We start from the raw sequence: 15,271 nt of genomic DNA, 5'->3' as shown, positions 1-15,271 counted from the left end.
TGTGCCCCCACTCTAAAAAAAAGGAAAGAAACTAGTTCAAAGGGGCACACTGGGAAGGACCCTCTGGGCTATGAGGACAGAAACCGGAGTAGCTGTGACCCCAGCCGCTCTCAGGGCAGCTTCAGGCAGAGCCCAGCTTTGTGAATTTTTTTGTTGGTTAGATTTGTCTGAAGGGCACAAAGCTGGGGTTCTCTCCCTGTTGTGTCTGGAGGAACCATGTGGTGCTGGGGATGCCATACGCAGACTCGGAGCTCCAGGTGCCCCCGTGCCCTATATGACAAAGCCTGAGCTAACTTCTTTGAGCTAACTGCCCCACTGGGAGCCCAGCTTCTTGCCTCCAAAGCAGTCACCAGCCTTACTATCACACTCAGTGCAGCTGCAATTCAACAAACATGCTCTCTCATGGAAAAAGGGGACGGTGGGGAAATGGCTAAGGTCCAGCTGGGATGACTTTGAACTTGTCCATCATCTACATGAGGGAGAAGAAACTCCTCCGGCCCTGGGCAGGGGGTGGGAGGGAGGGGAGACATGCTGGTCAGTTTAGTTTTGGTGTTCCATCCATGGTTTCCTGGAAATCCAAGCCCACTCATTGCTCAGGGGCAGGGGGAGAGGGAGGGGTTACCCCAGCTGCAGGCGGAGGAAACAGTTGACTTGTCAGGCTGTCCTGGGGGGGGACATGTGGGACCATGGGGCTGTGCTGGGCTCCTTCCCACTCCTCCTCCTGCTGAGCGCAGCCCCCAGCAGGCCCCAACTCAGCCAGGCTGCCATGTGTTCCGGCTTTACCTGAGCATCACTGGCAGGTACATAGGTAAAGGCACAGTGCCCAAACAACTGTCCTAAGGCACCTCTTTTCTTTCCCAGTGGGCTCACCACTCCAGTGCCCCTCGCATGCCTAGCACTGCGCTGGCAGGCAGTTATCACCCTTGCCCATGTTGAATTTGGGGCTGGGGACTGGGAGCTGCACCCCCAGAGGATGAAACCTGAGGTCCTCTGGTCTGCGGGTCACAGAGTCGAGGGCCCGGCCGTCTTTCCCGACCTGGAGGTGGGATCGCAGCGCCAGTGGGTTCCCAGGACACGGTCCCAGCGGGGGCACAGTCATGGGTCACTAATCCACAGCCCTGGAATGTCTGTGGGCCAATCAGTGGGGTCTCTGCAGGCTCCCCGAGGCTTCTAATAATCCTGCAATGATTAGCAGAGGCCACGGGGTCATTGCACACTGCATCAGTGGGCGGGCGGGCCAGGCTGCAGGCCAGAGGGAGACGGAGCCCCGGGCCTGTCTCTTTCCTGCCAGCTTCGACCGGAGGCTCTTTGGACACACCTAGGACTCTCCAGTCCAGCCTGACACCACTGAGCGGGGAGACAGCCTCAGGAGAGTCTGGGAGGGGGCTGGGCAACTGCACAGCCAAGCCGGGCATCACCCCATGCACCCAATGGGCATGCAGTGGCTGGAGCCCTCCATGGGGCTGGAGAGCCGCCTGCCCAGCCTCCTACTGGCACTCCTGGTGCTGCTGGGCATTGCCTGGGCAGAGCTACAGCAGCCTCAGGGGCAGGAGGAACCACCCACAGTACCTGGAGGTAAGGAGATCCCTGTGCAAGGAGCATGGCTCTGCTGGGGACCCTCAGGGGTTCTCGGAAGCCCTTTTGGAGGGATTTAGTCACTCTCGGAGCTGGAGAGATCCAGCGGACAGGTAAGGCCCCGTCCTGCATGCGGCTAACCAACCCGGTCTCCATCCCAGCTCTCGAAGCCCTGCCAGGAGCCCATGACACTGCCAGTTGGGATCCCAAACCCCAAGCAAAATTAAAGAGGGATCCGCAGGACCATAGTGACAGTACTGTGCTACATATAGACAGTAGGAATTTGCACGCAGCCGACACAGGTTCAATCCCCAGCATCTCATATGGTCCCCCGAGCACTGCCAAGAGTTATTCCTGAGTGCAGTGGCAGGTGTGACCCAGAAAGAAAAAAAAAAGGGAGATACTCAAAAGACTGGCTGGTGGGGGAGAAGACTGGAGAGGAGTGGGCCCAGCAGGGTCAGGGACAGAAAGAATGAGCCACATCCCAGGACTGCTGTGAGCAAGGCCGGGCCCCACCTGCTCTCAGCCAAGTGCTCCTCACAGCCCTGCTTCTTCAGCCCCTCTTTTTTCTGGGGGAGGCTCTCCTCTTGCTGGGGTGAGGGTCCAATCCTGACCGTGTTCCCGTCCCAGCCCTGAGCAGGAAGGAGAGTTTCCTGCTTCTCACCCTGCACAACCGTCTACGCAGTCACGTGCAGCCCCCTGCAGCCAACATGCGGAGAATGGTGAGTCCCACCCTCATCCCCTCGGTACCACTTCGTCCCATCTTCGCCCCTCCCTCGCCTCCCCCGCCTCCTCCTATCCTCTCCCCTCCCTCACCCCCTCACCCTTCCTCTGGGATCCCCGTGTCACTTGGCGGCCTCTGGCCTCCCCTCCTGAGCCCTGTTACCCCGGAGACCAGAAGACACTCAGTCACAGAGGACGCTGCCTCCAGGAGAAGGGTCTTCACAAAGGGGTCCCGGCTGGACCCAGGCCAGGACGGGGGACCCCAGGACTGTATGGGGAGGAGCTTGTGTATGAACAGAAACCGCATCCATCCTGGGTTTGTCAGCAGGACCAGGAGGCCCCTCGCCAGTTCCCCCCTTGCTGGGGACCGGGGCGGGGCTGGGTGCTGCCCCCACAGTGTGGGAAGCAATGACGGGCAGGGAGGAGGGGTGTGGGGTTCCCATGGCTGCCTCCCATGACGAGGTCACCTTGGGGCACTTTGCAACCAGTTTCCCACAAGCTGAAGCGGCTCAGAGTCAGGCTTCTGCCCTCCCGCCCCCTCGCCTATTCTACCTTGGGCTGTGGTGTTCCTGCCCCCCACCCCCACCCCAGCACTTCCTGAGTGCAGTTTCCCAGTGTCCGGGAAAGCTGCATTTCAGGAAGGCACAGTGCTGCCCAGCCTGCCTACTCAGCCTGGTGACCATGGATTCCGTCCTGTCCCGTATCCCTGTTGGTGTCCCCACACATGCCCGGGGCTGGCTGGGGGAGGGAAGATGGCACCTTCCTGGCAACCTCACGTACACAAGCTCATGGGTTTCAGAAGCCACAAGAAATGACCACCTTGTTGCACGGGCTGGCTGTCGTCCCTCAGGGGTCCCTGCCCTCATGAGGAGAGGCAGGAACTGGACTGATGGATGCTCTCAGTCCTGGTGCGCCAGGTTTGGGGCCAGACGTCCCAATGCTCTCTCCATCACTCCTCGGAGCCCTTGTAGCTCCAGTCTGGCCTTTCCCGACTCCAGGAAGCAGCAGAAAGCAGCTCATCAGGCAGTCAGCCGGGGCCAGCAGAACTCCTGACCTTGGCTCTGTCCCCGCGGTGGTGTGCAGGGCTGCAGGGCAGCGGGAGACTGGGCACCTGGGCCCCGGCGAACGTCAGTCTGTGCTTTCCTAGGACTGGAGCGAGAGCCTGGCCCAGTGGGCTCAGACCAGGGCAGCCCTGTGCGGTGCTGCAGCCCCGAGCCCAGCATCCGTTCCCGGGGTCGCCCTGCACGTGGGCTGGAATGTGCAGCGCCTGCCACTGGGCTCCACGACCTTCCCTCATGTGCTGGGGCTGTGGTTCGCAGAGGGGCAGCACTACAGCTTTGCGGAGGCCACGTGTGCCCACAATACCACGTGCACCCACTATACACAGGTGAGGCTCTGCAGGTCCCATGCCACTGGGATCAGTCTGAAAGAGCAATAGCCGCTCCCCAAAGTAGAGGTTACTTTTCCTCTGTTTGGTTTCCTGTTGCTTTTGCCAGTTTTAAATATTCAATCCAGTTGATCCCCGAACTTCAGGGATTTCAAATTCATGGGGGCCCACCTAATGCAGATTTTCCTCTAAATAGGATGCAAACGTATGGTCCCACGACCAACGCTGGGCAGGGCCACAAACAGCTTTCTCATCCCTACAAGCAGGGGTTGGCTGCTTGGGGGCCATGAGCAGTGATGCATGCCCAGGCTCAGAGCTATCAAGTCCTAGTTTATGGGGATCCGAAGTTACACTCATGGCACCAGAGCGATAATACAGCAGGGAGGACACTTACCTCACATGCAGCTGATCTAGGTTTAATCCATGGCACCATGTATGGTCCCATGGTCACTGCCAAGAGTGGTCCCTGAGCCTTGCCGGATGTGGCCCCCAAACAACCACCATCAAAAAAGATGGTTATGCTCTTAATTTTTTGGGGGGGAGGTCATACCTGGCAATGCACAGGGGTTACTGCTGGCTCTGCACTCAGGAATTACTCCTGGTGGTGCCCAAGGGACCATATGGGATGCTGGGAATCGAACCCGGGTCGGCGCATGCAAAGCAAACACCCTACCCACTGAACTATCACTCCAGCCCCTATGCTCTTTGTTTGGTTTTTGGTTTGGGGCCACATCTACAATGCTCAGGGGCTATTCCTAGTTTGGTGCTTGGGAACTGTGTGGCAGGATTGAGCTCAGGGCTCCCGCATGGAGGGCTGCCCTCCGGCCTGTGGTGCCACCCCCCACACACACACACACTGCAGAGTTAGCTTCCTGAGCCCCTCTGTTCGCTCAAGGACCAACAGCAGCTGAACACAGGCCCAGTAATGGCGGCCACTGTGCTACTACCTAGATTCAGAAATCAGAACTACCTGTGTGTCTAGTGTTTTTCTGGTGGGCTCAGGAATAAGACCTCACACATCTAGGATATGTCCTAAACTTCAGCTACAATTGTTAGCAATACTCGTTTTCTGTTTCTGTTACCAACTAAAGCCCTGTCCTCCACCCCACCCAGAGAAAACCTTTCCGGCGTTCAGCTTGGGTACTCATCTGGGATACCCTCTCTTCTCTCTCTGCCCACGCCCTCCTGGGTATTTCTTGATTCCGTCCTTCTCCTCGCCCTGCAACCCAGAGGTCACTGCAGACACTGTCGGCCTGGTTTGAGGCTAAGGTTGTGTCTCCTCCTTCTGAGACAAGCCCCAGCTGTGCTACTGACCCACGGCTGGGGCATGCTGTGTGCGTGCATGCGTGTGTGCGTTTGTGTGTGTATGTGTGTGTATGTGTATGTGTGTGTGTGTGTGAGCATATGATGAATGTCTGCGCCACTGTTTCCTACAGCTCGTGTGGGCCACCTCAAGCCAGCTGGGCTGTGCGCGACACCCCTGCTCCGGCACCCAGGCCCACATGGAAGCTTTTGTCTGCGCTTATGCTCCCGGGTAAGCCCCATGTTGGGGGCACTGCCTTGCTCTAGGTGGATGAAGTAGCAACAGGTGGAAGGGTGGGGATGGGTCGGGGGGATGTCGGAGATTCCCACCCCAAAGGCCTCTGCTCCTTGGCCTCACTCATGGTGGGACGGGGAAGAAAGGAGAAGGGGGAAGCTGCTGAAGGGAGCAACACCCAAGACTGACTGTACAGAAAGTGGCTTCTCAGTGCCACTTCCTGGAAGCCCTCCACGCTTTCAGGGCATATTCCCCATATTCGTTTGGAGGTGATCTCTTCTTACCTAGGAAATCTCCCTGGCTCACCCAACTCCCTGGGTGGGCCAGAAGGAGTGAGAAGGGGCCAGTGGGGTCTCATCCCCAGGCCAGGATTAACTAGCTGTCTACTGCTTGCTCTCACAGAGGAAACTGGGAGGTGAACGGGAGGCCGGTCGCCCCCTATAAGAAAGGTGCCTGGTGCTCGCTCTGCACAGCCAGTGTCTCAGGATGCTTCAAGGCCTGGGACCACACAGGGGGACTCTGTGGTGAGTGCCCACTGCCTGCCTGTCTCCCAGCGCCCTGGACCTCAGGCCCTGGAGACACCTCTCTCAGACTCCCTTCTCGTTTGAACAGAGGTCCCCAGGAATCCGTGTCGCATGCACTGTCGGAATCATGGTCGTCTCAACATCAGTTCCTGCCGCTGCCACTGCCCCCCTGGCTACACGGGCAGATACTGTCAAGGTGGGCACATGTGGACTCTAGCACCCCATTCCCGGGGCCTCTGGACCCAGTGCACAGGCAGGCAGCCCCCCAGGGATTTGGAGCTGGGGGCCCCAAACAGATACTAACGTGATGTTTAAGAGCATTTGAGGGGCTTTCTAGGGAGACATGGTTGGCAACGGGGTGCCCCTGTGCCCTGACAGAACTGCACAGGCAGCAAGACATTCAGCAAGTGTGCCCGGAGCACGGCTATGCCAGGCCCCCTCTGTGCAGTGGGGGGGGGGGGGGGGGCGGGGAGGGTTCCAGTGTCACTCCCTGGGCTCTGGGAAAAAGACAGGAGAGACTTCTTCTCCCATCCCCCCTGCTGCCAGCTCTTTCATCGTGAGCAGGTCACCCCCAAACCCTACTCCCTTCTCTCTTACAATGGAGATCAAAGCGAATGCACCAACAGTGAACGTGGGTGAGGTTGCTTACTCTGATGAGTTCCACCCCTGAGAGGGGGTGACCGTGAGGTTGGCCAGGCCTGTATACCCATGACATATGAGGGCCTGGGTGGGAGCTGAGTGCTGCCCCCTATAGTCTCAGCAATGCAGTGCAGTGCCCCCTACGCTTCCAGCAATGGGCGGTTGCTCAGGGCTGCCCCCTGCAGTCCCATTCGTGCAGTGCAGCGGCAGCCACTAACCCTCTCCTGCAGTGCGGTGCAGCGTGTCCTGTGTGCATGGCCGGTTGAAGGAAGAGGAGTGCTCCTGCGTCTGTGACATCGGCTTCGGCGGGGCCCAGTGTGCCAGTGAGTCCTGTTCCTAATAAGACCCCCAACCTGCCAGACCCCGTCAGGCCTCCTCAGCGGGGTGCTAGATCCTGCTCCCCGGGAGCCCAAGTGGGTATCTGTCCCCAGCTCCAGGTCCAAACCCCACCATGTTGACACACGTTCAGGGCACACCACTGGCCCACCCCACGGGCTGGGCAGGGCGGGTCACGCCTGGGGCTTCCATGCAGACTCAGGCTTCCCTCTCTCCAGCCAAGGTGCAGTTTCCCTTCCACACCTGTGACCTGAGGATCGACCGAGACTGCTTCGTGGTGTCCTCAGAGGCCGACACCTATTATGGGGCCAAGGTGAAATGCCAGGTGACCACGGGCTGCGCCTTCCTAGGGCCCTTCCCCAGGGCCCAAGCAGAGTCTCAGTGGAGAGATCCAGAGAAGTTTCCTTCAACCCCTTGGCTTTTGTTTATTGGGGGCCCCACCCAGCAGTACTCAGGACTTATTCCTGGTTCCACACTCAGGGATCACTCCTGGTGAGGTTCAGGGAGACCACGTGTGGTGCCAGGGATCAAACTAGGGTCAGTCACAAGCAAAGCAAATGCCTTACCTCTGGACTCTCTCTCCAGCCCCAAGATTTTTTTTTAAATTTTTATCAGTGAAACACCATGAGGTACAGTTGTAGACTTACAAATTTTTGTGCTTGGGCTTCAGTTATACAATGATCGAGTGCCCATCCCTCCACCAGTGCCCATTTTCCACCACCACGGATCCCAGTAGCCCTCCCACACCCCATCTCCCCATCCCACCCTGCCTGTGTGGCAGAGCATTCCCTTTTGTTCTCTCTCTCCTTTTGGGTGCTGTGGTTTGCAAAAGAGGCATTGAGAGACAATCATGTTCTGTCTATAGTCTGCTTTCAGCATGCATCTCCCATCCTAGGAGGATCCTCCCAACACCCTTTATTTGGTGCTCCCTTCTCTATCTGAGCTGCCTTTTCCCCTAGCATGTGTGGCTGGCCTCCAAGCCATGGAGCAAAACTCCTGGTACTAATCTCGGCCACTCTTGGGTGTTAGTCTCCTATTTTGTTACTTTATGTTACCCAGATGAATGCAATCTTTCTATGTCTGTCCCTCTCTTTCTGACTCATTTCCATTAGCATGATGCTTTCCATGTAGTGCCACTTGCATGTAAATTTCATGACTTCATCTTTTCTAACAGCTACATAGTACTCCATTGTGTAGATGTACCAAAGTTTCTTTAACCAGTCATCTGTTCTCGGGCACTCAGTTTTTTTTTCCAGATTCTGGCTATTGTAAACAGTGCTGCAATGAACAAACAAGTGCAGATGTCACTTCGACTATACCTTTTTGCCTCTCTGGGATATATTCCCAGGAGTGGAATTGCTGGGTCAAATGGGAGCTCAATTTCTAATTTTGAGAATCGTCCATACTGTTTTCCGAAGGTCCAGCCCCAAGATTTTTAAAGAGAACCGAAAATTCAGACTTTTGGTGGCATTTCTGTATTCATTTGCACTGATGCCCAATTTAGTATGTCTTTGAGACTTGGTGCAGGTAGTTAAATCCTTCCAAGGGTCCATCTGGGTCCCATGCACAGGGAAGAGAAACTGGAATACCCCGAGTTCAAAAGTAGGAGGTGAAAGGGGCAGTCTGCCCTGCAAAGCCACAGCCCGGGTCACAGCACGTGGCGGGATGGACCAGAAGGGCTGGCTGGACTGGCCCTGGGGCCTGGCCAGGTGACGCCGAGTGGGGGTTCCAGGGAAGAGGAGGGGTGCTAGCCCAGATTGAGAGCCAGAAAGTACAGGACATCCTCGCCTTCTACCTGGGCCGTCTGGAGACCACCAACGAGGTCACCCATGGCGACGTGGAGACCAGGAACTTCTGGATCGGTGAGGGCCTGGTGGGGGGTGGGGGCTGTAGGAGTGAGGTCTGGGAACAGAAGGGGACAGAGGTCAGGCAGGGCCTCTTTTCCTGGGAGAAGGCTGCAGGAAGGAACCTCACAGCAGGGCGGGCCATGTTGGGGCAGGACAGACAGTCCTGGGGGCCCAGCTTGGAACGTGGCAGGGAGTAAGGTCAATCTCGCTGCCGGGGCCAGGGCTCACCTACAAGGCCGCCAAGGATGCCTTCCGATGGGGTACTGGGGAGCGCCAGTCCTTCTCCAGTTTTGCCTTTGGACAGCCTGACAACCAGGGGTGAGTCTGGGGACCCCTCTTCCCTGAACCTTCTTGCTGAATGTTGTTTTTTTTTCTGGCATGCCCAGCAGTGCTCAGGGCTTGCTCCTGGCGGGGCAACTCATGGTCACTCCTGGAGGGGTTCATGGAGCCATGTGGGGTGCGAGGGATGAAACCCAGGATGGCTGCAGGTGTGGCAAGCGCTGTCCCTGCTGTCCTATCCCCTTTCCCCTCTCTGAGCCTTCTGATGATCCTGAAGATGCGCAAAACCCCCCAACTGACTGCCTGGCCCAACCTTCTGAGGGTCTGGGCTTCTCAGGGGCCCAATCAGATGTGGGCACGTCAGTGTGACCCTGGGGCACACCCTCAACCCATCCCACCCTTCACACTTCCTCCCACTGAAACTCCCACCTTTATAAACACCTGGGTTGTGCCCTGCCTGCACCCAGTCACACACACACACACACACACACACACACACACACACACACGCAAAAGCTAGTTATGCTAGGTCTTTGACTACATGACACAGCTCAGGCTTCAAAGCCTAAGGTCTGGACATGGGAGGCAGCCGGGCCACAGATAGCTCTCCAGTCCTTTTCCACCTGACCTCTCAGCACACAGCACCCAGCAGGTGCAGGTAGCTGTCCTGCTCAGCAGCCTGGGAAATTACACACACACACACACACACACACACACACACACACACACACACAGAGCAGCCTGGGAAATTACACACATACACACACACAGAGCAGCCTGGGAAATTACACACACACACACACACACACACACACACACACACACACACACAGAGCAACCAGGAAAATTACACACACACACCTGCTGAACTGTTCAGAAAGAACAGAGCAAGATTGGAATGGAGTTCGGGGGTGGGTCTACCCCCACCCCATGGGATGGATGCAGGCCAGGGGAGGATATCAGCCTTTGCCACTCCCCTAAGTTCATCCTTCCATCCCAAGCCCCCCACTCTCTGCCGGCAGGTTTGGCAACTGTGTGGAGCTGCAAGCCTCGTCCGCCTTCGACTGGAATGACCAACGCTGCAGAACCCGGAACCGTTACATCTGCCAGTTCAGTGAGTGCCCGCGGTGCCCGCCTCTTCTCTCCGCCCTCCCCCCCTCCCCAGACTCCCCGCTGCCACTGCAGGCAGCTCTGTGGATCAGGTCACTGCCCGGGCCACTGAGAGGGTCCTGCCAGGGACCTTGCCATCACATAGCAGGTCCCCTCTGAGGTACCACAGGGCTCTAGAATGAGAAGCTTCTCCAACAACCCGTTTGCCTGTGGGATCCCAGTGGAAGAAGCTGCAGGCAAAGAGCCCACCTCCAGCAGCTGCTTCTAGAAGGTTCTGGAGAGTCACATGTGCTTCTGGACACAGGCAGAGTCACCATCAGGACTGCCCAGGCAGCCACTGAGCCTCGCTCCCCTCTGCTTCCTTTCAGCTGAGGCTCACATTTCCCGGTGGGACCCAGGGCCGTGAGGCTGGCCAGGCCTCACCCCGCCAGTGCCAGTGCTCAGGGATACCTTCCTGTCCGCATGTCTGCAGGAGGGTCCTGCAGGGCCATGAGACAACATCTACAAGGGCTCCAACTGTGCAGGAAGAGGGGTGGGAGATAGTGGGGTGAGCGGGGCGCCTGGTGCCAGGGAAGGGCCTGGGGGCCCTTCAACCTGCTTTAGCTCAGATGGGCTCAATTTGGCACTCACCTCTTTCCCGTGGGCTAATCCCCTAGTCAAATGGAGGTTCCTTGCAGCCCAGGATGCATTCCCCCAAGAGAATAAACTCAGTGGACTCAGATTTTAAATGTGTGTGCGTGTGTGTGCAGGTGTGCGGTGGCAGGGGTCAGACGCGGGGCCCTGTATCCCCATGTTCCCAGCCATGAGAGTGCCCATTTGAAAGGGAAGTCAGATGACTCAGAAAGAGAGCAGAGTGCATGACAAGGCGTGGCTGTTGACTACATGACACAGCTCTGGGGAGCAGGGGGACAGAGGGGAGAGACAGAGACAGAGAGAGACAGAGATCATCTCCCCTGGTGGAATGCTTTCACACTTGCCAGGCTGGTGTTGGGACCAAGATCTGCAAGGGGGTCAGAGAGACAGTACAGCAAGTAAGGCACTTGCCCAGCGAGCCGGAGTCCAAAATCAGACCCCTGAACTGGAGATCAGGCTCTGCCCTTTAATGGGACGTGAGACAAGTGACTTCAGACCTAGGGGACCCCTTCCCAGGCTGCCTGGACCTAGCCTGGTTGTTGCCCTCAAAGCCCCACATCCTGGGAAAGCCCCCAACCCCTCAGTCACAAGAAATGGAAACTAGGTCACCCAAAAACATTTCCTCTGTAAGTGAGGATACTAGATTGTGATTATGGGGTCGGAGAGACAGCACTGCGGGAAGGGGATTCACTTTGCACTCTGCCAACTGGGGCTAGATCCCAGCACCTTATGTGGTCCCCAGGCATGATCCCTGAGTAAAGCTGGTCATGCCCCCCCCCCCCAATAATAATAGTAAATGAGAAAATGTACTACGGTGCCTTGAACAGAGTTTGGTGGGAGCGAACACTGAGCTAGCTCTCTGTCTTGCTTTGTATTTGTTTTTTCTTTAACAACATTATTCTATCTATACCCCATTTGTTTTATTTTGGTTGAGGGCCCATGCCCAGCAGTGCTCAGGGACTACTTCTTAGTGTTTAGGGTCACTCCTGGCAGTGCTGGGAATCAAATCCTAAGCTTCCTGCATGCAAAGCATGTATTTCGCCCACTGAACCATTATTTCTCTAGCCCAAACCCTCATTTGTTAACATAAAAGTTCTCAGGAGCAGGATGATGGTTTAAAGCACCTAACCTCCAGCACCTGGGTCTCCCAAGCCCTGCAGGACCCCCCAAATGAAACAAAGCCCACGTCCAAGGCCCTGAATTCAATCTCCAATACAGCATGATCTCTGAACACTGCCAGGAATGGCCCTGGTGGCCCCTAAAAATGGCCGGGTATGACCTGGATGGATTCTGAGCACCCCAAGTATGATCAACCTTTGCCCTGCTGCCTGGTGAATAAAGGGACAACTCACATAAAAAAATTTTTTTTGATTCACACATTTTGTTTTGTTTTGGGGCCATGGCTGATAGTACTCAGGGATTCCTCCTGACTCTATGCCCAGGGATCATTCCTGGTGGTGCTGGGGCCCATATGGGGTACACGAGATGGAACCCAGGTCAGCCATGTGCAAGGCTAAGTGCTAGACTATTGCTCTGGCCCAACTCACACCATTTTGTTTGGTGGCTCCTTCACTGAATAAGGCTAGGAAGCTCGCAGATAAGTGCTCAGGGGCCACTTCTGGAAGTGCTCAGGAGACAATGTGGTGCCAGGAATGGAATCTGGGCGTCCTACATGCAAGGCACATGCTGCAGGACATTGAACTGTCTCCCGGGGTCAAGACTCACAGTTACTGACTGCCTGGCCAGAGACTCAGAGCAGAGATTTGGTAGGAAAAGGAGTGTGCCTTGGGCCCCAGTGAGAGGGTGGGCCTGAGCTGAGAGCCCAGACTTCCACTCTCCTGCAGTTCCAGCCAATGCAGACACAGCCAGCCCAGGGCCAGCTCAGGAGACAGACACAGACTGGCAGCAGGAGCGCCCAGGAGAGTGACCCCAGACCTGGGTCGGTGTTTCCACAGCAGACAAGCCTCACAGGCTGACTGGTTCCTGCCTGTTGCAGGTAGCAAACACCCAGGCCGGGAGAGGGTGAGAGTGCTGCGGACTGGTTTGGGGAGCAACTGGGAATGAGCAAGGGCCAAGATCCTCAGAGGACAGAGAGAGGGGGACTAGTACTTTTTTTTTTTTATTAGTGAAACACCATGAGGTAGCTGTAGACTTACAATTTTTGTGCTTGGGTTTCAATTATACAATGATCAAATGCCCATCCCTCCACCAGTGCCCATTTTCCACCACCACGGGTCTCAGTATCCCTCCCACCCCCCCATCCAGTGAGAGGATCCAGGAAGGACAAACCATGCAGCACGGGGGGCCCCTCCCCCCCCCCCCACATCCCTCAGCACCCAGACCTGGCCAGGGAACCGCAGCCAGAAGCAGGCTCACCGCCTGCTCTGCCCTGGGCTCCCCGGGACTGATGAGTAACCCTCTCCCAGCCCCTAGCTGAGCCCCCCACCGACCCAGGGGGCACAGTATCCCCGTGCACAGGGGGCACAGCTCGGCCGGGTGCACGCGCTCCGGCCTCTCTCCCGGGCGTTTTCACGAGCGCCTGAACCCCTGCAGGAAGGAGCCCCGGGCACGGCGGCGCGAGCAGCCTCTCCCTGTCGCAGCTCCCTGGACTCCTGACTCACCTCCGGGCCAGTGTGCGGACACCCCCGCGGTGGGCAGAGCCCGGGCAGCAGAAACGGCGCATGCGCCCTGAAGCCCAAACGCCCCGCCACGCGCCGCACCTCCAGGGCGCAGGCCCCAGCCGTGAACTAAGCGGGTGGCGAGAGCCTGGTTTTGTTTCGCACATCTGTCTCTGATCACTCTCGTGTGGTTTAAGAAAAAAAAGAAAAAAAAAAAAAGGCTAAAATCTTGAGTCATGCATTGGCCGGGAATCGAACCCGGGCCTCCCGCGTGGCAGGCGAGAATTCTACCACTGAACCACCAATGCCGCGACGAAGTAGGGTGTGTTTTTGCGGCTCAGGTGGTCCACGGCCGGTCTCCGCGGCAGTGCAAGCCGAAAGCGGACACCAGGGGGTCCCAGGCAGCCCGGGAGGGCCCGGCGGAGCAAGAATTCCCCGGCCTGGGGTTCCCGCTCCCGCGCCCCCAGGACCCGCCTCCCACCCCCGGATCTGCGCCCTGTGGGTCCCGGGCCGCCCTCCCCGGCCACTCCCTGGGGTGATGGGAGATCTCCCCGACAGAGCTCGGACCCCGCGGGAGGGAAGGACCCCCGAGCCCCCGCTCTTTTCCGCCCAGGGACCCGCCGAGGCGCGCGCTTTTCTCAGCTGGAGCCGTGACTGCGGGCTTTGCCGGCTCACCCTACCCGCCGAGCCCCGGGCTGGGGGCCTGAGCGGCGGCTGCGGCCCCCCACATAGCCCGTCCTGCCCCGGAGGGACCTGCTGCCCGTCTGGGTCGTCCCCGCCCGCCCGTCCTGTCCCTGGAATACGGTGGCAGGAGACATGCCTGAGCAGAGGCGGTGAGAGCCGGGGCCAGTCTCTCTCCCCGGGTTCGGTTCCGGGTCCAAGTGAAGGGAGTTTGGCCTTTACCCCCGCCCGCCCTTTGGCCCTACATCCTGCCGACACCCACACACCCCTTAAAGGCTTTGGCGTCCCCAGGTAGCTTTGGCAACAGACTTAACTTTCTCTTTCATTCTTTGCTGGGGAAGCCTAGAGGATTGTCCCCGGCCTTCCCAAATGAAGGGAAGACACCCCCCTCCGCCCCACCCCCACTCATCAGCTTTGCCCTGTAAAGATCCTTAGTGTTCCTGTGGATTGGAGGCTCAGAGCAGCTTTGATCCCCACAAAGCCTCTGTATGACACAGCAGGAGCATGACCCTCTCCTTGCTGTTCCTGAGCCCACAGCCAGCTGGTGGAAACCCAGTGCTATGCCCTATCCCCTCCCTCGTGGGGCAGTTGAGCTGAAACCAGGCACACTGCTGGCTGTACTCTGGCGCACCAGCACCAGCAGAAGTCGGGGAGTCCAGGCCAGGCTCCTCCCAGCTCCCTGGCTCCTGCCTCAAGCTTTCCCAGGGCCTCCCTCTCCCCATCCTTCCCCACCCAACATACACACCCCTGCTGTTCCTGGGGCTTGGGGATCCTGGTGGCTTTGAGGTCGTTAGTATTGACCCTCTGTCACTGGCCGGTGACTCCCCTGAACAGCGGTGAACAGGAGCCCTGGGATTGAGGGTTCCGGAGGTGAGAGGCCGGTACAGAGGTGGCAGTGTGTGGCTGGGGTGCCTCGGCACCTCCATCCTCTCCCCGTGTTTGAGGGGAAGTTACAACTTCCACCATAGAGCTCAGATGTCCAGGTGGGCTCAGTTAAATGAGTTCTGACTGCCCAGGAGGGACAGTTTACTTGTTTTGCAGGGTCTTACACATGTGGGCGTGCTGCCCAAGCCACCCCAGCGGTCCATGAAGGTAGGTTTGAAGCATCGCCGAGGAATTATCACGGACCTCTGGAGCACACCTAGCAAGCTCACTGCAGCTCAGACAGCTGCCCTTTGCCGCCCTTTGGCTGTCTGAGGAGCTCCCCTGGGAAGCTGTGGCTCCTGACCTGGGCAGGAGACAGGACTAAATGGTTGAAACTTCTCTGCAGCCACACCCTCTCCCCGGGGTCATGCTGTCAGGGGCTGCTGGGGAGTCCCTTTGTCCACCTATCTGGTTGTTCCCAGCACAGCTACTGGGCTCCAGAAGGCCCAAGTCACACC

The 15,271-nt window shown here is 57.8% G+C and overlaps 1 protein-coding gene and 1 non-coding gene across 2 annotated transcripts; one reads left to right on the top strand and one right to left on the bottom strand.

Moving 5' to 3' along the window:
* The first annotated feature begins 1,456 nt into the window (after nucleotides 1-1,456).
* LOC130044137 (C-type lectin domain family 18 member A-like) lies at nucleotides 1,457-10,416 on the top strand. The gene is made up of 12 exons (XM_056136736.1): nucleotides 1,457-1,575; nucleotides 2,206-2,297; nucleotides 3,446-3,685; nucleotides 5,122-5,219; nucleotides 5,625-5,746; nucleotides 5,835-5,942; nucleotides 6,616-6,708; nucleotides 6,940-7,046; nucleotides 8,454-8,583; nucleotides 8,790-8,886; nucleotides 9,870-9,961; nucleotides 10,326-10,416. The coding sequence occupies exons 1-12, from the start codon at nucleotides 1,458-1,460 to the stop codon at nucleotides 10,361-10,363; spliced, it is 1,335 nt and encodes a 444-aa protein (XP_055992711.1). The 5' UTR covers nucleotide 1,457; the 3' UTR covers nucleotides 10,364-10,416.
* A 3,029-nt stretch (nucleotides 10,417-13,445) lies between these two features.
* TRNAG-GCC (transfer RNA glycine (anticodon GCC)) lies at nucleotides 13,446-13,516 on the bottom strand. Its single transcript has one exon. It is a non-coding gene; the product is annotated as a tRNA-Gly (tRNA).
* Nucleotides 13,517-15,271: the final 1,755 nt, after the last annotated feature.

This window comes from Sorex fumeus, unplaced genomic scaffold (genome assembly GCF_029834395.1).
Source record: "Sorex fumeus unplaced genomic scaffold, SorFum_2.1 ptg000122l, whole genome shotgun sequence".
Taxonomy (NCBI): domain Eukaryota; kingdom Metazoa; phylum Chordata; class Mammalia; order Eulipotyphla; family Soricidae; genus Sorex; species Sorex fumeus.
Note: the sequence above shows the minus strand (reverse complement) of the source record. Positions and strands in the feature narration are given on the sequence as shown.

Bases quoted from the DNA above. Each gene is read 5' to 3' on its own strand.
- LOC130044137 (XM_056136736.1), top strand. From the start codon at position 1,458: ATGGGGCTGGAGAGCCGCCTGCCCAGCCTCCTACTGGCACTCCTGGTG. The intron at 1,576-2,205 runs GTAAGGAGATCC...TTCCCGTCCCAG, and splicing joins ACCACCCACAGTACCTGGAG to CCCTGAGCAGGAAGGAGAGT. The intron at 6,709-6,939 runs GTGAGTCCTGTT...CCCTCTCTCCAG, and splicing joins CGGCGGGGCCCAGTGTGCCA to CCAAGGTGCAGTTTCCCTTC.